The following is a 25910-nucleotide window of genomic DNA, read 5'->3' on the forward strand; positions in this document are numbered from 1 at the left end:
GGCTCAGTCGGTTAAGCGTCTGCCTTCGGCTCAGGTCATGATCCCGGAGTCCCGGGATCGAGTCCCGCATCGGGCTCCCTGCTCAGCGGGGAGTCTGCTTCTCCCTCTGACCCTCCCTCCTCTCATGGTCTCTCTCTCTCAGTCTCTCTCTCAAATAAATAAATAAAAAAAAATCTTTAAAGTGAAGCACAAGAGTACAGAATGGCACTAGAGAACTTTTTGGGGTAATGGAAATTTTGTTCTTCTTTATATTTGTCAAAACTCAACCTATGTAGGCTTAAAATGAGTTATGACATGTAAATTATACCTCAATCTTTGATTCAAAAATATAGTAAAATAATCACTCTAGTAGCAGAATGGAGAATGGATCAGAGGGGAATGAGATGGGGAGATGAACGAGGATGTTTCTTAAATAATCTAGGCAAGAGCTGATGAAGACTAGAACTGAGGTTGTGGGGAAGTACAGGACAGTATATCTGAACAATATTAAAAAGGTAGTAAAATCAATCAACAGAATGACTGGCTATGGAAGGGTAGGACAAAGGAAAGAGTTAAGGCTGACTTTCAGGTTTCCAGCTTGGGTGACTAGGTAATGGTGAGAAGAAAGAACAAATTTAATGGAGAATGATAAGGAACTCCACTTTGAATATGCTGAGTGACAGGATACACATCCGGATGCTGATGGATGCACACACAGGTCGGGACATGGGACATGGACAGGTGACATCATGGTGGCCACTGGTGCTAACAACTATGTATGAGTATTATGTGTTAGATTGGGATGAAAGGGAACATTGAAAAATGAAGAGTTAATTTCATGAAATGGTTTGAGTTTTTTTCTCTAGTGTTGTTATAAAGTTATTTGCATGAAAACATTTTTTAAAGCCCATCACTGGCATAAAGGTAAAAACAACAAACAACAACAAAAATGAATGCAAAACAAAGGGAGAACTTGATCAAACAAGTCTTTAACAGAACTTTACTGCCTGAACTGGGGCATAATGTTTGATCTCTTCTGTAGCTGAGGAACCAGTAGCCCGAGGAGGTGGGGAGACTTGGAGGCTCACAGGAACAAGGTTCATGGGGAGCCCCTGCACTGCCCAGATGAAAAACAGGACTATTTGAACAAAAGAGATTATTAGGAAAATTCTACAGTTTTGTGAACATGAAGCCATGTAGCTCAGGTGTGCTTGGTGCACTTATCAAAACCTAGGAGAAAAATGCATCTGTCACACTTCTGACCACATTTAAAAGATTTTCAAAGGTCAATTACCATTAGCTTTTTACTTTCCCCAAATTTACATTTTTTATAGAGGAAATTTTATACTTACTACAATAGAAAAAAATCAAACAACATATAAACATACAAGGTAGGAATCATTTCATTCCCTGAACACACATTTTCCCATACCGGGTACATTCCAGGCCTTGAAGATGCGTTCTGCAACCTCGCATCCTGGGGCGGCAGATGGTCAGGCATCTGGGGATCCGACCCAAAGTCTTTCATCTTTTGAAGCTGTTCTTTCTGTTCCCTGTGAACAAATAAAATTGCCATGGTACATTAAGGCATGTTTACTCCATTCCTAAGTGACTACAATTGATATCAAAGAACAAAAAAGAGACCTAAACACCTAGTTCTAAAACCCTCTACAGTGCCCACAGAGCACCAGCAGGGTAACACTCTTCTTGCCTTTATATAGCTAACTGACCAGTCATCTACAACCTATAAATGACTACAAATTATTAAGGATCTTCAAGGGCAGAATCTACAATCTGCCTCGTTAGTCTATTCTAAAATATCATCTACTTGTCATATTTTTCTTTCATTGAACAAAAAGTTCTCTCGCTATGTTTTTTGTTGAAGACTCTAGACCAGTGGTTGCAAAATGGTGGCCAAATATGGCCTAGAAAGTTTTTTTAAGTTTGCTTTCACATCAGTTTTTAAAATCTGAATTAGCTGCCATTATTTACAAAGCAAAATATTTCACATATAAATTCAAATTTTAAAGGGATTTGGTAATAATGAATGGGCGTACGTTTCCACATGTCAACAATGAAATGACTGGAGTAGTGGCTGTCCACTTTAGATGAAGCAGTTTGCCACAATCCTCATCACACTCAGTAAGTAGAGTTGTACTGGCCCACTTTCACTCATTTTAGTTACTTGTCTGGTTCTTCTGGGTATTTTAGTTTATGGCCCTACTGTATACAGTGAGAACAAATGTCAGTCTATACGCTTACAAATAATACTTCATATTCCTAAAGAGTAATTCTATAACTCTTCATGCTATTCTTCAAATCTCTGGTCAAATTCCCTTTTTTTTTTTTTTTAACTTTTCCTTACAATGCCCACCTTAAAAGCAGGTGTAACATCTATAACCTCTTCAGACCTTTTACAATTTTTTCCTTACATTGGGTGTAGTGACTCAAATAGATACAAAATAAGGGTCAAATATAAAGTTTATTTTCTGCCTCATATAAATCATATTATGACTTTATACCAACACAACATAGCTTACTTGTATTCAACTATGATAATTCCTACCCATCACTTCATATATTTTAATTATGTTTATGTTGCCTAGAAAGAGCTTTATAAAAAAAGATGGTGAAGAAGAAGCACCTTTTATCCAGCATTTCCATATAAAGCAATAATGGAGAAAAGGAAATTTTAAAAAAGAAAAGGAAAGAAACCTTGGCAGCTTGGTAACACCAATCAGCTTGGTGTTCTCCATAAACAAAACAGATTTTAGAGCTGGACAGACTGCATTCAAATTCTGGGTTTGCCACTGATTAGCCAAGTGGACTTAACCTCTCTGAGCTTTAGTGTCTGTGAAGCGAGGATCTTTGCAGGCCTTTGAGATAAAAGGATTTGAGACAGGAGGACTGAGATAATATACACTAAACAATTAGCACAGTGCCCCGCACACAGTGGGGATTAAATTAAAGGTGTCAATAATTTAAAAGTGAACAATGTAGTAACTAAATGTTCTCTAGCATGCTTTCACATCTTCTTCATGAGTAATCTGGAAGAGTCTAATCTCTCAGAGCATATCTTCTATAGACAGAAATCTGCTGTGCTGCCTGAGATACCAGATCTCTCATCTTGACCTACAGGTGTTTTTCCTCATTATACTTTTCTAGTCATAAAGCTTCAGTTATAATTTCAATTGATATAGCCTACAAATGTAGACCAGAATTGAAAAATGAAGGAAGCATAATACACTGGAATATATCAAAAGCTAACCATTAATTTATTTTCTCAAAACACTGTTAATTCCTAAGAAATTACTCAAAAAGCTGACAATCTATCAATGACTCCTAAAATCTTATCTCAGGATTTGGTTGGTTTAGGGATTAAATGAATATATACAAAGTACTCAGTATAGTTCCTGGCACATAGTAAGCATGCAATGTTAGCTTTTTTTTTTTATTGCTACTACCTGGGAAGCTTTATATAGATATCTATACATAGTTAGGTGATTGCAAATCAAGAAATCCAAGATCTATTCTCCATTTCACAAAGAAAATATTTGATTATGCACTAACAAGTAACATCCTCAAGTAGAGATATCTGCTTCTAGTTATAAGGAAAGATAAAACACCCAGAAAGAAAGTATCAATGGTTAGACAAATCTGAGGACGCTTTCAGGTAAACCATTCTTAGCTTCAACAGAGAAAAACCTTACAGCACTTTCCAAAGTTTTTATCAAAGATTAGTGAATACGAAGTCTATCAGATCTAAAACCAAAGAACAAAAATGCCTCCTGGAAAAAAAAAAAAAAGATATGTTACATATGAGCTCTGTGAAGTCCAGAGCACTGGAGAGTTGAAGTTGGACACCTGAAACATGCACAAGTATAATGGTATGTCAGCAACACATTTATAAAAGCCAAGAGTGGTTATCAAATTTTCAGATTTCAGGACATAAGCTTACAATTAACACAGTTCCTAAATACATATCCTAACCCTAAAACAGCACCAAATGGCCAGGTTACAAATTTAAAAATTACAAGATAAGAACTTGAAGCAAAATTATTCCATTCAAATATATCACATCACTTTAAAAGAGCAGTCTGCATGTGGTTTTGACTAAAAGAAATGATCTTAAGTAGTCAACTTACCGAAGCATTTTCAGTTCTTGTGCAGCTTTCAAAATGATTTCGTGCTGCCTCTGACTGAGAACCATTACCCCTCCAAGGCCTTGGTCAGAGTCTAAGTTTGTATCCGACCCCATCATTTCAGAAGAATGATGTGAGGAGGGCATATGTTCCGCCATGGGGGAATGTCTATCCACATCAGATGGGTACCATCTGTCTGACAACCGTTCTCTTTCCCAGTCCATTCTGTCAGGGATATAATCTCGCTTTTCCCGCCATGTATCTCCTCTTTCTGGATACTCTCGGATTCTCAACTCACCCCTATCACGAAAATCTCGATCATACCCATGGTCTCGATTTCTTTCTTCTCTCCATCTATCATCCCGATATCTATCCAAAGGTGGAAGAGGTGGGAGGGGTGGTAAAGGTGGAAGAGATGGAATATCCCGTTCATGAAACTGTGATTCTTGTTCATCCAGTGGTCTCCCATAATCTCTGTCCCACTCATTATCCAAATTTCTATCATACATATCCATGGGTCTTCCAATCCGATCCACATCCCTGTCCAAGTCCCTGTCCATTTCCCTGTTGTAGTCCTCATCCATATCCTGATCTCTCTCCCAATCATCCCACCAAGGGCCTCGTCTATCTCCATCATGAGATCGAGATGGTGGTGCTGAGAACCTGTCCTCTCTGTTATATGGATCTAGTGTATCTTCTTGATAGTCACGTTCACATTCTCTCCAGTATCTTTCTCTATCCCAATCATCAAGTCTTTCTCGTTCCATTGGAGCATTTCTACCATCTAATGGGAACTCTTCATGCCCTCTCTCTTCTCCATGGTTCCATGGAGCCCTAGGAGGCTCATCTCGGTGATATGGATACATTTTTTCCCCACCATCTCCTGGTTCTGGTCTAAATGGACCTCTGTCACGACCAAAATCTGGTCTTCCCAGTCCCCTTTCCCTACTGCCAGGCCCTCGAGGTGGTCCCCTCTCCCTACTCCCGGCTCTTCGTGGTGGTACTCTCTCCCTACTCCCAGCCCTTCGAGGAGGTCCTCTCTCCTGACTGCCAGCCCTCCGAGGTAGTCCCCTTTCTCGGCTGCCAGCTCTACCCCTGTCCTGGCTGCCTTGCAGACCACCCGGCACTTTCTCCCGACTGCCTCCTGGCCTCATCAACCCTCTGTCTCGACTGCCTTCTCCTCTATTCATCTTCTCTCGACTGTCTTCTCTTCTACCCATCATCTTATCACGAAAGTCTTCTTGCTTGACCAACCCCGGGCCACGGCTGAGTGCCTGGCCTCGACCTCTATTTACTAGTCCTTTATCCCGTGTGTCTTCCATTCTGCTTTGCCCAGGACCTCTGTAAGATGAGCTGCTGCCTCGATTACCTTCTAACCTATTATCTCTATTATCTGGCCGAGGCAGCCCTTTCTCTTGGCTGTTTTCTGAATGGGGCAGACCGATACCCAAAGGTTTAAAATCATTATCTGCAGTTAATGATGATGACGTTGTCACTGCTGCTCCTCCCTCCATCCCCCCTGGTTTTGAGGGAAAAGCAGATTGAGAAGGTAGAGGTTTATTTGCAAGGGATACAGGCTGAGTAACAGCTTGGGCTTTGTCCATTTGAGTCTCCATACTTTGAGAATTCTGGTCCCAATTAGAAGGCTCTATGGGCCCTTCCGAGACTTCGCTTTTAGGTGGCTCTTGTTGAGAGTCGCTTAGATTCTCATTTGACTGAGCCGCCTTGGCATCCTTTATATCTGTAGCAATGGAAAATGTAGCTGACTGCATTTTAAAATTCTTCTGCTGGTTACTATTGGTGTCTGCTAATTGTTCTTTGTTTCCTGAAAGAGGTTCTGCTTGTGATTTAGGTTGCTGCTGATGTTGCTGTCCAAAAGCTGGCTTGGGGCCTTTCCACTGTGGTCCACTCTGTCGAGGACTGAGGGATGTATTGGGGGTAATATAAAACTGAGATGCTGGCCCCCGGGGAATCATTCCCCATTTGCTTTTAGTGCCCTCTGTTGGGTGACCTTCATATCTGGGTCTTGGCCCATCGGGGCGATTTCCTTCAAAACGAGGCCCTTTGGGTCTCGGTCCTTCACACCTTGACCCTAAATCCTCAAATCTTCGAGGACCATCAAATCTACAAGTAAAACAAAAGATATTACTCAAGACAGTAAAGCAGAAAAAAAATATTCTCCATGTAAGAATATTTAAGGCAATCGTGCCTTAGAATCTGTTTACAAAAATGACTCTTGTAGTCATCATATAAATCCTGAGGCATCTATCTTAGAATCAGTACGCTAAAATGGCAGTGCTCAAAAGGTCTCAGGACAGGCTTTGGAAATCATGTCAGTACTATTGTAATTCACTTCAAAACATCTCCTGCAGCAAGTCACTGATATACTAAGTTGTTAAAAAGCAATTATAAACATTGTGACTTAGTAGACAGAAAAGTCCACTCATTTTTAATGGGGAAAAAAATGCCACAGCTAATTCTGAGAGTACTTTCGGAGTTAAAATATAACTAAAAACTAAATAGGAAACAATCAGAAAGATAATATAGGATGATTATAAATATTGTTGGAACTAACATTATCATCTGGACTAACTGACAAAAATTCAAAAAGACAGTAGCCAGCTGTATCTTAAGAGTTCACCCTGACATTTTAAAGTCTGGACAGTGCCCTGAAAATTTGCTATGGACCTAATTGCTCATTCTGTAAATTTTTAGTGCACATCCCCTGCCAAGCACTATAGTACATCCAAGGGATATACAAATAAAATGTCATCTGTTGCCCTCAAAGGGTTTACAATGGAGGAGAAAGAGAATCTAAGTGTAAATAAGGGGCAATGACAGAAGTCTATCTGCATGTAACAAGGGCAACAGAGGAGGGGATGTTCAATTCTACCAGAGTTGGGAGGGGGGGGGTTGCTGTCCAATAAAGGCTTTATACAATAGATGATGCTTACATTAAGTCTTGAAAGACAAATTCTCTGAGGCCAGGCTAACAGAGCATATTGGCGATAAGGGAAATGGGTGGCAAGGAAGTGGTTAAGGAAACACTGTGAGGAAAGGCAGAGAAACACACACCAGCATGGCATGTCTGGAAGTGCAACAGTTGAGTATGGCTTTGGCAAAGAGGAGACAGATTAGGGAGAGCTGGGAAAGGAGTGGAAAGGGAAGGAACTAAGAGACAAGGCAAAGAGTAGGCAAGAATCAATCTCTAGGAGACCTTGTATGCCTTGTGTAGCAGAGACTACTGGTGCCCCTCCAATGGCCATTCCCCCTTTTCCTACAGTAACTGAGCCTCTTCATTTTTAGATGGACACAAAGCTAGCCAAACTCAAGACTGACTCTCTTTCCCAAATTCTCCTGCAGCTAGAACTTGTAGCCATGTTCTTGCCAATGGGCTGAAAGTGAAAATGACCAGCACATCCTTCTGGGTTATACCCTTAAAGGGAAGGGCACATCTTCCTCTTCACCCTTTGATTTTTCATGCTGGCTCGGACATGCTGGTGAAACATGTTGGACCATGCAGATAAGAGCAATATACTAGGGGATGAAAAGTAGCAAATTAGGGGCTCCTGGGTGGCTCAGTCGTTAAGCATCTGCCTTCGGCTCAGGTCGTGGTCCCAGGGTCCTGGGATCGAGCCCCGCATTGGGCTCCCTGCTTGCCAGGAAGCCTGCTTCTCCCTCTCCCACTCCCCCCTGCTTGTGTTCCCTCTCTCGCTGTGTCTCTGTCAAATAAATAAATAAAATCTTAAAAAAATAAATAAATAAAAAGGAAAAAAAAAAGAAAAGTAGCAAATTAGAAGGAACCTGGCTTCTTGACATTACCATCATATAAGTGTGGAGAAAGAATAAACCTCTAATTTATTAAGGCATGTGACTTTAGATTTGTTACCATAGGTGAATTAATTTAGCTGGGTAAGAAGTTGGGAATTACTTAATGAGACTTAGAGCCACTACAGATGGTCTGATTTTTAAAAGACTGCTCTAGCAGAAAAGTAGCAGATGGATAGGTGGGAAAGTTTACTGTAGATTGTTTCCACAATTTGGGTAAATGAAAGTGAAGCCTGTTCTAAGGCAGTGACTGACATGAGGATGTAGAGGAGATAAAAGTGAGAGATGTGAAAGAAGGTAAAATGCATAGGACTTTCTAACAGGTAAGATTAAAATGACAACAAAAGGGAAGAATTTAGGATGATTCCAAGGTTTCTGGCTTAGGCCTAAACGGATGGTGATACCTTTCATGCTTTTAAGGAGAAAGAGAAGAGTTTTTTCTCTTATTTGTTTCGGAAATCAATGAAGAATAATAAATTCAGTTTCAGATAAAACATTTATTTCCTATCCCTGTTGACATCAGGCTTTGCTGGTCTAGAAGTCTTTTAGTTTCAAAGGCAGGAATGCTCCCATCAGGGGAGACAACAGTAACTCCCATTAAACTCAAGTTGAGACTCTCACCTGGCTACTTTGGGTTCTGAATCAACAGGCAAAGAAGGGAGCTATTGTACCGGCTGGGGGTGATTGGCCCTGAGCTGCAAGAGGAAATTGGGTTACTACTGCACAATGAGGGTAAGGAGGACTGTCTGGAATGGAGATCCTCTAGAACACCTCTCAGCATTTCCATGTCCTGTGATTAAAGTCAATAAAAAATGACAATAACTCAATTCAGACAGGACTGTCAACAGCCCAGACCCTTCAAGAATGAAGGTTTGGGTCACTCCACCAGGCAAAAAACCAGGACCACCTGAGGTGCATGCTGAGAACAAAGGGACTACAAAATGGCTGGCAGAAGAAGGTAGTTAGTTATAAATACCAACTATGGTTACATGACCAGTTGCAGAAAGGACCATAACAGTTAGGAATATTTCTTCCTTAATTTAATATGTTTAAATATATACATATGTATTAGTCAAACATCTTTGGCTGATTTTTCTTCCTTATCATCTAACATAAGATGTATTAATAATAGTTAATTTTATATCTCAGAGTTTAAATTACAGAGTATCAAAGAGAGAGTGTGACCCAGCTAGAAGAATGAAGATTTCTCCAAAGACAAAAAAGGGACTTTATATCCTTTTCTGGGGAATAGGTAAGAATCTTTCTTCAGTTGTCCAGGGATAAATATTTCATGTCAGATGCAGAAATCTCCCTTGTGACCCATCCTAATCAGAAACATATAAGGGAACTCTGGGAAAGGTACTACAGCCTAGCCAAATTGACAGAACACAGAGTCATCACAAGGAATTTCAATATACATAAACCCATTATAAACAGAAAAGGGACCGCCAGCAGATGAGAGTTAAAGAGCAAACATGAGTGGTAACATATGGAGCAAGAAGAAGCTTAGAAGTTTGGAATGCTGGTAGTAGAAGGGGATGCAATAAAAATGGGCTGGTTTGCTCACAGAACCCCAGAGAGTCAAAATTCTTAGATACCATGAAGGAGAGGAATAAGACTTCCGGGCTAAAAATAGTAAATTAAAATCTATATTCATGGGGTGCCTGGGTGGCTCAGTCTTTAAGCATGTGTCTTCGGCTCAGGTCGTGATCCCAGAGTCCTGGGATCGAGCCCCACATCGGGCTCCCTGCTCTGCCGGGAAGCCTGCTTCTCCCTCTCCCACTTCCCCTGCGTTCCCTCTCTCTCTGTCAAATAAATTAAAAAATCTTAAAAAAAAAAATTCAAAATACTTATAAATAAATAAATAAATAAATAAATAAATAAATAAATAAATAAAACCTATATTCAGAACCATCAACCAGACTTTCTTTAGGCTGAATGTCCCTAAATTCTTGAATCTGAGGGCCCTCTAACAGTAGCAGTTCTTTGCCCTACCACCTAAAACAAAACCTGAAGTTACTGAGTGGGAGCAACAATAGTTGGTAAGTTCCCCACATATACACAGAGCTTCCAATTAGCTTGTCTGTGTCCCCCACACTTAAATATAAATGGATATTTATTTTAATACCTAGATATTTGAGGAATGTCTCCAAAACAAAAGGAAGAGACCAAAGGTAAACAAGGCCATAAATCTGGAGAAAACAGAGATAATGCAAAAATCAGAAGACAACTAAAAAAAAACCCAAAAGCCCAAATAATATCCTCAGATTCTTAAAGGTACTGTACCTATAAATCAATTTGCTATATATAAAAAAGGATCAGAACCAAAAGAACTACAGAAATTTTTTAAATTCTCCAAATAAAATGCAATAAAAGGATTAGTAGTATCTCAGAAAGTACAACCAAATGAAAAAGAAACAAATATAATCAATCTAGCAGGTCCAGAAACCTACTAATGAGGAGTTCCAGAAAGAAAAAAACAGAAAACAAGAAAAAAAATTAATAAAGAAATAGGATAAAGATTTAAGAGTTAAGAGATTCCCATGTCCAGACAGAAAGGGCCTAGCTCACTAAGTACCCAGTATAATTAGTAAAACAAAACAAAACAAAACCGACTATAAACTTTTAGAATACCAGAGGAAAAGTTTCTGGCAATAGGGAGAAGTCAGCTAAAAAGGAAAAGAATCAGAACAGTACAGCACCTACACTAAGTGACAGAAGAAAATAGGATGATGACCCTAAAACCTTGAGGAATAATTATGTTCAACTTCAGTGTGTAGTATGTAAATGGTGTTAAACAGTTTGGTACTGGCATAAAAACAGACACACAGATCAATGGAACAGAACAGAGAGCCCCCCCGCCAAAAAAACCTGCACATACACAGTCAGTTACTTTATAACAAAGGAGCCAAGAATATATGATGGAGAAATGGAGAAAGGACAGTCTCTTCAATAAATGATCCTGGGAAAATCGAACAGCCACATACAGAAGAATGCAACTATAGTGCCATCTCACACTATACACAAAAACTAACTCAAAATGGATTAAAGACCTGAAAGTAAGAACCCAAACCATAAAACTCCTAGAAAAAAACATAAGTGGTAAGCTCCTTGACATGGGTCTTGGCAATGATTTTTTGAATCTGATATCAAAAGCAAAAAGCAAAAATAAACAAGTGGGACCACATTAAACTACCAAGCGTCTGTACAGCAAAGAAAACCATCAACAAAACAAAAAGGCGACCTACTGATTGGGAGAAAATACTTACAAATATTATATCTGATTAGGGGCTAACATCCAAAATAAAGAACTCACACAACTGTAGCAAAAATACAGACAATCTGATTAAAAAATGGGCAGAAGATCTGAACTGGTATTTTTCCAAAGAAGATATACAGATGGCAGGAGGTACATGAAAAGATGTTCTACATCATTAATCATTAAGGAAATGCAAATTGAAACCACAATGAGATATTACCCCACACCTGTTAGAATTGCTATTTTCAAAAAGACTAAAAATAACAAGTGTTGGCAAGGATATGGAAAAAAGAGCTCTTGCACACGGTTGGTGGGAATGTAAATTGGTGCGGCCACATGGAAACCAGTATGAGGGTTCCTCAAAAAATTAAAAGTAGAACTACCATATGATACATCAATTCCACTTCTGGGTATTTATACCTGAAGAAAACAACAACAACAAAAAACTAACTTGAAAAGATATATGCATCCCCATGTTCACTGCAGTATTCACAATAGCCAAAATATGGAAATAACCTCAGTGTCCATCGATGGAAGAAGGAATAAAGAAATTCAATAATGAAGTGAATATTATTCAGCCATGAAAAAGAATAAAATCTTGCCACTTTTGACAACATGGATAAACCTTGAGGGCATTATGCTAAGTGAAATAAGTCAGACAAATACTGTATGATCTCTCTTATATGTGGAATGTAAAAATAAATAAATAGAAAAAACCTCAAAGATAGCTCATATCTATGAGATAGCCCATAGATACAGAGAACAGGCTGGTGGTTGCCAGAGGCAAGGGTGGGGTATGGGAGAAATGGCTGAACTAATTTTGTTTTTAGTTTAAATAAATCAAAAAATTTTAAATGCTCAACTTCAAATTCTATATCCAAATTATTAATCAAGTGTGAGGTTAGAATAAAAACATTTTCAGACACACAAGACTCAAAAAATGTACCTACCTCCAACCCACGGTCTCCTAGTAAGTTACCTGAGCATGCATTCTGGGAAAAAGAGACACTAAACCACAGGAAGGCATGAGATTCAGTAAACAGTGAATCCAAACCAGGAGGATAGTCAAGGGAAATGCTGGAGTAACAGCCATATGGCAGATATTTTGGGCAACCAACCACCCAACCCAGCAGGTGAAAAGAAAGAAGACGCATAAATTTGGGAGAGAGATCTCCTCAGGAAAAAAAGAGCTGGTGTTTTTGAGACTGGGGTTGGAGAATTATTTTAAACATTTTTCAGGAAGACAATCGGAAATCCTAGAAAAGTCATTACACTAAAGAAAATATAATTATAACACACTGCTTATGTCTACAGCAAACATGCTTTACTTATCTAAAAACAGTGATATAAATATATTAGACAGAGAGGGTTAAAGTAGTGTAAGAACCAATCTTTATGAGACCTGGAAGTAAATATATAACATTTAAAATGTGTAAATCAAGAAAGCAGAAGCATATTATTTAGTGATAGGAAGGTAACTACCAAAAGAAACAGCTAAAGAATTAAAAGATGTCATTAGAAAACACATCTAGGCTGGCTGTTCTGCTTGATTTTTTAAAACTTTATGTATGTACTGCTTTGATAAAAATGTAAAATGAATTTCTTTAAGTGGCACAGAGAAATTAGCCCTAAAGAGGAGGAAGAAGGGCTTCTTCTGAGGCTAGAAGAAGAAAGATGAGGGTAGTAAGGTAAGGTAAACAGAAGGGCAGGAAGTGAGTTTCACTGGGCCTGAAAGCCTCGATTTTCTCTGGGAGGCAGGAAGCTAAAATAAAGATACAAAGCAAAATAAAAATGTTTGCGGAGACAAAGAAAGCAGCACTAGTACAGATGGTCTCTGCAAAGTGGTGAAGGCTTGGCACAGTTATCGTTGGGCAAAGGGAAAGGAGCTGACCAGGGATTTGTCAAAGGATGCACCTCAATGCTTAGGATGGAGGCCACTCATTTTCTTATTTACCTATTTATGATACTGTTTCAGGGCTTGTGATGGCTTAATTCCTTTTCTTGAAGTTACATTTATTAATTCAAAGTGCCTGGAAAAACATCTTAAATCATTAAAATTGTGTAAAGCTATCTGCTTTGTATTTAATTCAGCAATCATTAGTTCATATAAGTGATAAGAGGAGACTATCCTCCACAAGGTACAAGAGTCAGTAAGAACCCTTGTCCACTCATTACCCAGTATTATGAGCAAATCTGAATACAAATGAACTGCCTTCCTAACCAAACTGTGAATGCCTTCAGAATTTTATCCATAACTGAGACATTCTGGCATAAGCAACAGTGAATGAACACCTGTCAGGCACTATGTTAGTGCTGGAAATAAACGGATACTTAACTCAAGGAGTTCACAGTCCACGGGAAGAGTGAGGCAACTAAATCAACAATTAGCACATAATTTGATAAAATGGGACATGTTGGCCTTGTTCACTGAGGTATCCCCAGTGTCTGACTCACTGAAGGATCTCAACACATAATTACTGAAGCACTCCCTGCCCCATAGGGCAGGAAAAATAGGAATTAGTAAAGCAAAAACTGACAGGAAAGGGATTCCAGACAAAGAGAAGAGCATGTTCAAGGCCAGAGGAAAGGATAAAGGAAGGAAGAGGCACTAACAGATGAGATAAGGAAGAAGAGAGCACAGTGGCAAGGTTATAAAAGTTAAGGAACTCATTACTCAAGGCTCATGCCTGCACATACATATGCAGTTTCCTGAAAGGGGAGGGCGCTTTGCTTTCAGATTAAACTGCTGATCAACAGCCAAAGGTCATCATTTTATTTTTATTTGGGGGGTGAAAATGTTAAAGCAATTGAAATATACTTTCAACACTACATGTAAATGGCCATTATTTATCAATACTGCACTTCCAAATTTTCAAAGCTCAAGGATGTAATAACAAATGTTAGACTATCAAAACCTTTTGTATTTATAAAAGTAAAGAATTTTTAAGCCTTTGGAAAAGAAATATATTAAGAGATACTCAATTTAAAAGTGTGCACAAAAATAAGTCATATTTACATCAATACAATGAAATGCTATGACCTTTTTAACATAAAAACATTTGAAATAAAGTACAAACATAGCATATATTCACTAAATACAATCACATAAAAACACATGCATTGCCCATTGATCAGATGAAAAGAAAAACAGATATTTGGTGTTTAAATATTTAGAAAATTTTTGTACAGTTAGGCATTTCATAAACTTCTAAAAAATAAAAACCCTAAAACTAGGTATGAAGCCATTAGAGGTATGTATAAAACTTTTAAGATTTGACATAAAAAAACAGACTCCAAATTGGGTATAAAAACTTAAGAGGTATGCAGAAATACAAATACCCTTAAACAAGATAACATCTTATTGTCACAACAGTTACTAACCATACTCAAATCAGCTGACCATGGGAATTACAAAATATTAAATTCTGGAATCAAATTCCTGCCCTTTTAGTTTTCATGTGAGATAATTTTTCTAATTATTTTCTAATATGTATAACCAAGATCCTAAAATCAAAATTCCCCCCAAGAGTAATCTCTATAAATAGGAACAACCATGACATAGGAAAGCATAGAGTAAAATTATAGTGTTTAGAATCCCTTGCTAATCCTAATAAGACAGGTACAGAATGGAGGAGGTCCACAGTTTTAATCCGAAAACCAATCAAAAGGTATGTGTGACAGATCAGAAGCCGAGATATTACAAAGATGTCAATTCTTCCGCAAAATGGTCAACAGATTCTATGCAATGCTCATCAAAATTCCAGCAGGTTTCCGAAAACCGACAAGCTGATTCTAAGTATCACAGGGGAAACAGAGAGGACCAAGAATAGTCAAGTCGCTCTAGATCAGGGGTCAGTAAACTATGTCCCATGGGCCAAATCCAGTTAAGAGTGATTTTTTACATTTTTAAAGGTGAAAAATAAAAGGAAGAAAGAAAAATATTTGACAGAAACCAAACATGGGCTGCAAAGCCTAAAAATATTTACCATCTGGCCCTTCACAGAGAAAGTTTGCCAACCTCTGATCTAGAAACACAGAACTGGAGGACTTACACTAAGAGATATCAGGATTTATCACAAAGCTACAGTAATTAAAACAGGACACTGGTGCAAAGATGGACAGATAGAGTCTAGAAACAAATTCACACATATAGTCATTTGACTCATGATGAAGGAGATACTACCAAAGTAGTAAGGAAAAGATGACCTTTTCAATAAATGGTGCTGGGCTCAACTAGTTAGCCATATGAAAAATAATAAACCATGACCCCCTACCTCATACCATACATTAACAATTCTATATAGATTGTTGACCTAAAAATAAAAGGTCAAACAATAAAAGACAGCAGATAAAATAGGATAATGTATTTATGGCCTTGGGGTAAACAAAAATTTCTTAAACGACACAAAAAAGTACTAACCATGAAGGAAAAGATCAATAAATTAGACTACTAAGTTAAAATCAATAATTTCTATTAATCAATAATTTCCATTAATCTTTGGGGTTCCTCTGGGTTCAGTGGATCCTAATTTTAGAACTGTTTTGTTTTGGTTTTTTTAGACAGTCTATTATACTCACACTATAGTACAAAGAGAATGGCTAAAATCAACAACACAAGAAACAACAGCTGTTGGTGAGGATGTGGAGAAAGGGGAACCCTCTTGTACTGTTATTGTTGGAATGCAAACTGGTATAGCCACAATGGAATGCAAACTGGTATAGCCACAATGCAAACCGTATGGATGTTCCTCAAAAAGCTAAAAAGAGAACTACCCTTTGATCCATGAATTGCACTACTAGGTATTTACCCAAAGAATACAAAAGTACTAATTCAAAAGGATACATGCCCCCCAGTGTTTACAGCAGCATTGCCTACAATAGCCAAATTATGGAAACAGCCCAAGTGCCCATCAACTGATGAATGGATAAAGATGTGTGTGTGTTTGTATATATACATATACATACATACATGCGTGTGTGGTGGAATATTACTCAGCCATAAAAAAGAATGAAATTTTGTCATTAGCAAAAATGTGAATGAAGCTAGAGAGCATTATGCTAAGCAAAATGTCAGAGAAAGACAAATACCATATGATTTCACTCATATGTGGAATTTAAGAAACAAAACAAATGAGTAAAGGGAAAAAAATAGGCAAACCAAGATAGACTTTTTTTTTTAAAGTAGGCTCTATGCCCAACATGGGGCTTGAACTCCTGACCCCGAGATCAAGAGTCCCATGCTCTATCGGCTGAGCCAGCCAGATGCCCCCCTTCAAGAAACAGTTTCTAACTATAGAGAAAAAACTGATGGTTACCAGAGGGGAGGTGGACGGTGGGGGGTGGGAGGGATGGGTTAAATAGGTGAGAGGGATTAGGAAGTGCACTTGCTGTGATGAGCATCGGGTGTTGCATGGAAGTGTTGAATCACTGTATTTTAACACCTGAAACTAATATTACACTGTATGTTAACTGGAATTTAAATAAACACTTAAACCAAAATATTTTATTTAAAAATAAAAAACATGACTTTTTTCTTATAGGCTTTCCCAAGAACAAAGAGAAAATTCAGCTCTTTAAAAAAAAAAGAGAGAGAATAAAACTTATATTATCATGGAATTACTATATGGGTCCATTAGATCTTTTCATAAATTTAAGATACATTATGAGATCCTAAGTGACTTTTTTTCTGTATCTTAAAACATTCTGCAATTTCCTTATCCTAGAATTAATTACTCACTCATCATTGCTTATCAATTATCCCCAACTATGCCAAAAAAGATTAAAATACAAAGATAAGGAAGGAATGATGGATTTGCCTAAAGGATGAAGCAAAGGTGGAAACAGCTGTCACCTCACCCTGCTTTGTAGTGCCCAAAATATTACAGCCTATTTTTAGGCTTCACTGAACACAATTGAGAATTTAGAAATTTTCATTTCCTGACTAGAATGGCAAAGAAAAGTGAGAGAGAAAGCTGTGTCAAAATAAAAAAATAAACAGAGACAGAAGCACTCTAGTCTCTAATAAACATGCGACACTGATCATATCAGTAAAATCTCCAACTGTAAGTCCTCAGATGACAGTACCCTAGATTAATATTCTCTACTCAACATTCGATGAGTGAACAATATATTTCTAAGGACAGAAAGGAAATGTACTCCCCACATAGTTATTAAACTGTAAGGATGTCATTACATAATATTTTGTGCCAAGAAGCTGGACCATTCTGCTTTGCCAGAAGAATGTGTGACAGGATTATTTCATCTTTTATCTTTACGTTTATGTGCCAAAATTTACTTGATGCAGAGTTTTGCTCTTGTAAAATTTTTATAAAAATTTCTAATAAATTGTTTTTCACTATCCCTTTACTGTTACTTCCATAAATTATTTGTAAAATTACTTTAAAATGTGAAAAGTAAAAAGGGCCCGCTGGATCTATATGGTACTTTTTTTGGTATAGTGAGGATAAGAAAGACAAAGGGCTATAGAGTAAGAAATAGTTGAGACAATCTAGACAGAATGATATCTAGTATGCATAATGAACTCCTACAAATCAATAAGAAAAATACATAACCCAACAGAAAAACTGGGAAAAGACTTCAATCAGCATTTCATAAAAGAGGAAATTCAATTTAACAATAATCAAATGGAAAGAGAAGGTAACCTCATTTGTCGTCAGGGAAATACAAATTAAAGCCATGTTACAATACCACTAGACATCCACCAAAATTGCTAAAATTTAAAAATTTAACAATACCAAGTGTTGAGGAGGATGCAAAAAAACTGCTGGCGAGAATGTAAATGGACATAATCATTTTGGAAAACTGTTTGACAACATCTATCAAAGTAGAACCATACATACCCCCCAATCAAGCAATTCCAATCATTGGTATATTTATAAACAAAATTAAACACACACACACACACACACCCTGAAGGGACACATACAGTGCCAAAAGACACAAAGCAGTGTTCTTCATAATAACAAAAAAACTTAAATGACCATCAATAGTAGACTAGATAAACAGATTGGGGTATATTCACACAATAAAATACTGTAGAGAAATGGGAATGAACAAACTGCAGCTACACACACCATGGATGAATCTCACAATAACATAATGTCAAGTGAAAGACGCCAGACTCACAAGAATACATGCAGTAGGATTCCATTTATATAAACTTGAAAAACAGGCAAAACTAATCTATGGTATAAAAAGTCAGTATAGTGGTTATCTTTGGGGTGAGGGAAAATGGGAAGGGGCACGAGGAGGACTTCTCAGACCCTAGTAATCTTTATGTCTTGATCTCAGTAGTGATAACATGAGTGTGTTTACTTTGTGTAAATTCACTAGGCTATACACTCAGGATTGTGCACATCTCTGCATGTTACCCTTTAATAAATAAATTTTATGACTGAAAAATAAAAGGTTCTGGGAAACCAACATCCACTGACTTAACAGTTTATTAGAGCAGTGGTAGTCGTCTAGAAGACCTGATGAATCAAATGATACACATACATACACACAATTTCAAAACAGCTGTCCCAGATGCTCCACAGTGTGGTATTTACACATGATGCAGTTCTATCACTTGGCTTTTTGGAAACCTTCACAATTTTTAGACAGCAGCCTAAATTTGGATTTTGCAAAAACTCAAAGTAATTTACATTATTTTAATAGTGCATTATTGGTAAGTCAGTTATCTGTGTTCTCCATTCTTGTTTTTCTACCCAGCTTTGTTTAAAAAAACAAAACAAAACAGAGTGGCTTACTGCATCAGTTACGTGTTTATAGCAAACTCTGAATTCAACTAGTAAGAAAAATTCGCAAGTTTCCTTGACAGTGTGGATTATTCCTACCTCAAGTCTCTTTCACTCACCAGCTTCTCACTGATTTTTTTTTTTTAACCTAGTTACACAGGAGGAAAAAGAACCATGCCTGGGCAATAGTCACAAACTATACTCAATATGAGCTAAGTGAGCAAAAGAAGTAGAAGGGTAACAGAAATGGAAATGACATAAGCTAAATTGGGGAAAGGCTTTAAAAACAGGGTAGAGAATATGAGCAGGATCCAATTCAAAAACAAAAAAAAGCCATCCTTATGAAAGTTACAGGTGAAAAAGCTAGAGAGGAACATCTTATATCTCAAAGCAATATAATCAACATTTATTAAGATTTCGGCAGACTAGAATGTTGGCCCAAACCTAATTTAGATGAAATGTAAAATAAAGTCTTAGAAAAAGAGAAAAACAAAACAAAACAAAAAACACCTACACAAGTTCGGGATGAGAGAGACTTGGCTTAATAACAGCTAATGTGAAAAAGACCAGGGAAGCCAAATTGATTTTAAGCTCAACATGAGTCAACACTATGACGGAGCCGACCAAAAAAAGCAATTTGTTCAGCTATACATGTACATTATTTATAACAAAGTTGGTAACAGGTTCTATGGTTCCTTGCATCTGAAGGAGACTGACAAATCCAAGGCCCTTCACAAGACAAGGAGCAATGTAGCAGGAGGAGGCTAGAACCAATGTTAGTGTGAAAAGAAAAGAAGAATCTGAGTTTCTGTGACGGCAGAGAAGAGCAGGTATGGCAGGATGGGGGAGACCAGAGGGCACTGTTTAAAGAACTGTAGGGACATGCTATAGAAGGGGGATAGGATAATTCATTATGTGTTACACCACAGAGGCAGATCTAGAATCGACAGGCAGAAGTGAAAGCAACACATTTAGATTCAACACAAATAAACTTTCCAGAAAACTGTCAACACCTTACGTGGTGGTATTCCTTATCACAGTGCCAGTGTTAAGCAGAGGCCATCAACCACTTGTCACAGGAAGTAAAATGAACTCAAAAGTGGATCAGGGGCACCTGGGTGGTGCAGTCCGTTGAGTGTCTGACTCTTGGTTTTGGCTCAGGTCATAATCTCAGGGTTGTGAGGTCAAGCCCCACATTGGGCTCCACGCTCAGTGCAGAGTCTGCTTGGGACTCTCCCTCCCTCCCCCTCTACACCTCCCACCCCCCACCGCTCGCACATGCTTGTTCTCTCTCTCTCAAAATAAATAAATCTTAAAAAAAAAAAAAAGTGGACCAGATGGCCTTGGATTTAATTCCATCTCAATCATTTACTAGCAATGTCATCTGGGGGAATTTATTTAGAACCTCTCCAAATCTCAGCTTCCCTTATATGTTTACTTCATGAGATTATGGAGAAATAATAAGGCAATATGTGCAAGACCCAGGGTGACACACTAAAATGCAACACAAACATGAGCTGCTATAGAGGGGATACTGCACTAGATAATTGCTAAGATCCTCCTAGCAGTGAAATTATTAACTGTACCTTAAGGTAAGAAAAAACTTAAAATAGGTCCTAAATTTACAAGATTGGGTAGGCAAAGACAGTAAACATTAATATGATAGAAAAAAAGGGAGCAGAAGATCTATGTTTCACAAGGTGTTAAGAATGTACTTTTCTGATAGCAAATTAGTCACCAGATCTAAAAGGCAATGCTTAATCCAAGAGATAAGTAGGAATTCTAATAAAAAAGTTACACATGCCAAATAAATCAAGACTACAAAATGCACTTGCAATCACTGACAGTATGAATATCACTGAATCATGGCATTAAACACAGTGTTTAACTAGTGCTTTTGCTCTGGGAACCTCCCGGATTCTGCTCCCACCAGGTGTGGACTCAGGCTCTACTCTTCCAGTTACATGATGCTGAGCAAGTTACTCAAACCTCTCACCCCCGGTCTGTAAAGGGTAAATGTAGGGTATCAACCTGCCTCGTTCACATGCCACCTCCTTCACAGGTGCTGAGAAGACTCTATGAGATAACACATGTAAATCCTCTGGCAAGGCTTCTGGCACCCAGAGGAACTCATGTTAATTATATGTTGCCACAGAGGCAGATCTAGAATCAACAGGTAGAAATTACAGCAACACATTTAGGTTCAATGCAAGAAATAAACTTTCTAGAGAACTGTCAACACCTTATAAGATGGTGGAGTTTTGTGCCATGTTTTTTTAAGAGTTATAAATTTGGGGAACAAATAAAAGATATATTTTGTTTCCAAAAGTCAAAATTAAGGTTAAATTAAAAATGATAATATAGATACATTGACATTGAGACGGAAAACTAACCAATGTACTGACGGGTAGAAAAAGCAAGTTTACAAGACAATATGCTCAGTATGATCTCATTTTTTTATGACATGTATTTTTTAAATTACTATCTCTAGATTGTGGAATTAGGTGACTTTCACTTTTTAAATATTTTCTATACTATCTAAATTTAGTATAAGGAGTATGTATTTCTATCACAAGTTCCAATCGGAAAAAAACATGATTGATAAGGTTTCTCTATAGGAAAATTAACATTTAGGTCAACGTTGGGGGGGAAATATACTTTTACAAACTTGGAAAAGTGAATTTAACACTTTTTAAAAAGCAAAAAAAACCTTAGACCACTAGTAAATTTTTCTGTGTGCTTTTCTAAAAAAATGTGGTTCAGACAAAAGGAAAACATCTCCCAAACTGAGGGAGATATACGGGGAATAAGCTCCAGGGGGGCGGGAATTTTGTCTGCTCTGTTATAGTTACTGCTATAAGCACAGAGCAGGAATAAATATTTGCTGACCAAATGGATAAAAGTCCTATTTACCCTTATACTAAATTTTGTTGCCTATTTCACTAGAATATTGGCTTATTCATCTTTATCTCCAACATCTTGCGTGTTATCTAACAAAGAGAAGTTACCAATTCAGTTATCTGTCTAAGAAAAAAACCAAAAAAGATAAAGTTAATAAATATTACTTTTGAAGCTAAGAAGTCAATAAGAAATTGATAAACATTACTCTAAAACAAGACATTCATCCTGGACTATAATTTCTACATGTAGGATAAAAGCAGTGACATCAAAGAAATGGGGGCATGTTACTATTTCTAGATTTTATTATGTTATGTCTAATAAGTGAACAATACTAACATTATTAACTGTAAACCAGGACTGTATAGAAAAGTACAAAGAGAATATAAAAATCAGCTTTTTATACCATCAAGGCCTACTCAGCATAAATCAACAAAAAAGCCAAACCAAACCAACCAACCAACCAAAGGCAGACCTACCTTGGGCCTCTTGGGCCTTCCAAGTAACTGCTTCTAGGAGGATCTGGAAGCAGTCCACCTGACCTCACTGGCATGTCCTTGACTCCAGTGATTGGCTGAGATGGAGCAGCTGAAGACTCCCCAAGTCCTTGCTCAGATGAGAATGAACTATATGGCAGAGTAGACTTGCTCAGAGGGGTTTTAGAATTCACTTGTTCGGATGGGCTAACAGCTGATTGCAATGGAGGATGGTAGGTTGAGGGTGGGCCTGAACCAAAAGACACAGGAGTGGGAAGCAGTGCTGGTCTAGGTTTCTCTGGAACCTGTGAACTCTGAGAACTGGAGGCTGGTGGGATTGGGGCTGTTGCTAACTGAGGAGGTATCCCTTGAGGGACCCCCGGGGGAGGTAATCCTGGAGGAGGTGTGGCTAAAGACAATGGTGGGAGGGGCAGGACAGGCGGAGGTGCCGTTGAGGAGAGAGCCGGTGGGGGAAGAACGGGCGGTGGCCCCGCAGAAGAGAGGGAAGGCGGGGGAAGAACGGGCGGTGGCCCTGTAGAGGACAGAGATGGAGGCATCACAGGTGGGGGCACAGAGGTTGGCAGAGAAGGTGGCATCACAGGTGGGGGCATGCCAGGCGGTGGCACTGAAGCAGGCAGGGCAGGGGGCATCACTGGTGGGGGCAATGATGGAGGCAATACCGGAGGGGGCATTGTTGGTAGAGGTGGAGGCATCTGAGAATACGGAACGAAAGGAGGTGGCATTGACATGTTCCCCATATACTGGTTCTTCATGTTCTGAAATGAATTGACTTTCTCCTGGAGATAGGTCTGAGTCGCTTTCATATGTCCCTGCCATGTTTTCCACTGCTTCTCATACTCCTGAAGCTGATCTTTATGAGGATAAGAATGGAGCTGCTCCTCCCACAGCTGAAACTCCCGCTCCCATTCTTGGTAGAGATGTTGAAACTGTTGCTGCTGCATCTCATAATGCCGCAGCTGCACGTCTACAGACATGGTCTACGAACAAAGGGGTGACAATTATTTCAAGACATTCATGTAAGAGAATTAATCATAAGTTAAAATATTAATGAATCAAGGGCATTTGTAGGCTTAGGAAATTAAAACGCTAAAGACTTTGGGAGGCTAGTAAGGATAAACTTGTTACATCTCCTTAATGATGATCATTCTTTCTTCCTTTGACTCATTTCTGTAAGTTACCACAGAGTTGGAGAAACCAACTAAACACTAAAGCAAATACCTATCTCAGCAATGATTGTTTTTCAAGTTTTTCGTATCACCATGGATCACTTTAAGAATCTGAAAAATGATCTATTACTACAGACATACAGACGCAAGTTTGTGTCTTCAAGATACAAGAAGAACAAGTATCTTTTGTGGTGTATTTCCTTAGGTTTCTGTGGTGGTTGCGGTGATCTTTTTGGTGGATTTTTGCTTGTCTGTCACTGAAGTGATCTGTAGGCAACTTGAAACTACGTGGTAAGAATCTCTGGTTCTTAAAACCCTTAGCAACAGTCCTCTAACGCCTGCCTGGGTTGACGTGACCAGAAAATTCCACCATACCTGCCCCATCCCAAGAGCATTTTCACAAAGCTGTACTTCCCAAATCCCGGTGATCTGGACCCCCCTCGGAAACACCTAATTTAATTTCGCTCCCTGCTCACATTTCAGTCTCTTTCAGGAATAACAACTCCTTGGGGTGACTTGGGGCAACGTCCCCTGTGTGAGCTGAGGAAGCACTTGCCTGCATATGTGGCGGCTGCTGTATAATCTGCTGGTACTGCTGGAGGACCTGCTGCAGCTGAGTGTGTTTCTGCATTATGCCCTGATACTGGAAGCCAACTCGGTGCTGCTGGTGCTGCTGCCAGTGTGCTGCCGCCGCCTGCAACTGTTTTAGCCTAGCGTCTTGCTCCGGGTCTTCGGACTGAAGACGAGAGAGGGAATACACGTGTACGTAAGGAACAGAACGGCAACCAACTTAACAAAAAGCCTCAACATTTTCTCAAGTATTGTGTTACAGAGTCCGGCAGGTCTACAACTCTGGCTGACTGAGAAAAGTTATTTTATGTTTGGACAAAAGACCTGGCTCTACTTACACTCTGGATCATCAATACTAATAGAAAGGAGCTATAAATTCCATAGTCTTCATTGGAATAATCACCTCACTGCTCCTAAACAGGGCAACCATTTCCCCAAAAGAGTCCATTTACAGCCACACCCTTTGCACTCTATGAGAAACCTTTTCCTTTTTCACATTAGCCACTTTTAACCAATAGACTACAATGTCATCATTATGGCTCAACAAGGTTTCCCCATAGGCTCTTGGGAGAACAGATACCTTTGGACCGAAGTGAGAACTTTCCGTGTGTACTCAGTTAGTATGTTAAGTGACAAGGATGCTCACACTGAATGCTTCAATAGCTCTGTAAGACAGCCACTATTTGAATATACCCATTTTGCAGATGAGGAAATTGCAGCACGGAATGGTTAACTCACTTGTGCAGAGTCCCTAACACCAGCCAGTGGCGGTGCCTCGACTACCGCTTGGGCAGTTTGACAACAGAAGCTGAAGCTCTTTACTACTGCCCTGTGCTGCCGATATGAAAACACCCTGGAATCCCTTTAGTGCTTAGAGAGCCTCAATTCCGAAGAGTGTCTAATTCTCCACTCACTTCAACCATCAGAAAAATGCCTTTTCTCAACTCCATCAGGCATTCATCGGATTTTCCCGTATCAGAATTTTACATGTACTTATTAAAAAAACCCACATAAAAACATATATCCATTTTGACAAAGGTATTTAGAAAAGAATCAGAACAAAAGCTAAACAATTTCCTAAACACCAAGCAATTAATTTTATGGTTACCTGGGGTTCCTCAGGTGGGAGAGGAGGTGGTACCTCCTCATTAGGCGGTGGTAACGGGGGCTCCTCAGATGAAGAGGGTTCTGGTACTTGACTGGTGGCAGGTACTGTAACTTCTTCTTTTACCGGCTCGGGTGCATCCTTTGCTATGACAGGACCTTTTTTGTGTCCTGGCAAATGCACTTTTGTCCTCTGCTGCAAACTAAGCAGGTGCTGCCGATACCAATACTGCTGCTGTTCCTACAACAGAAGGCATTTTTAAGAATTTTAATTGAAAATCTATATATCTGCAACTTGGTACTGACAGAGACCTGCATTTGTATTTGTGTTCACATGTCTATATGTAAGAAAAGGTGAAGCTGGACTGTGAAAGGTAAATAAGTAAACAAGATCTTTCAATTCCTCCCCCAAATTTATACACTTAAGTTAAACCATACATATTAATTCAACATGCTTCTCTACTCTTTCAACACACACACTTTTGGAAGTGTGAGCAGTCTTTTTGATAAATGCTCAGAGGAAATCCTTTCAGTATTCACAGCTGCTTGTTTTTAACCTGCCGTAGGCTGCTGTGGATTTATCCAAGGGGTCTTGTAATTAATGAATATAGCCAAATAGTTCTGTCTCTTCTCTGCCTTCTCTCTCCTCCAGTGCTCTTCCCTCTTTTAAACACCTGTTGCATGACAGCTATATACACATAAATGAG

The 25910-nt window shown here is 38.7% G+C and overlaps 1 protein-coding gene across 4 annotated transcripts in view; it reads right to left on the minus strand.

Annotated features, from left to right (window-relative positions):
• Window positions 1-25910, minus strand: part of YLPM1 (YLP motif containing 1) — a 76451-nt gene that overhangs the window by 41400 nt on the left and 9141 nt on the right. For all 4 annotated transcript variants that reach the window (XR_004676999.1, XM_034992614.1, XM_034992613.1 and 1 more), the window contains exons 2-6: window positions 25208-25444; window positions 24086-24265; window positions 22346-23340; window positions 4125-6245; window positions 1412-1532 (exon numbers count right to left, since the gene is read on the minus strand). Coding sequence is in view for 3 of the 4 variants with exons in the window: in XM_034992614.1 (XP_034848505.1) it covers window positions 1412-1532; window positions 4125-6245; window positions 22346-23340; window positions 24086-24265; window positions 25208-25444 (3654 nt within the window). In the remaining variant the exon portion in view is untranslated. The remainder of the gene's footprint in view (window positions 1-1411; window positions 1533-4124; window positions 6246-22345; window positions 23341-24085; window positions 24266-25207; window positions 25445-25910) is intronic.

Source organism: Mirounga leonina, unplaced genomic scaffold (genome assembly GCF_011800145.1).
Source record: "Mirounga leonina isolate KUSES-001 unplaced genomic scaffold, KU_Mleo_1.0 Mir_82, whole genome shotgun sequence".
Lineage (NCBI taxonomy): Eukaryota > Metazoa > Chordata > Mammalia > Carnivora > Phocidae > Mirounga > Mirounga leonina.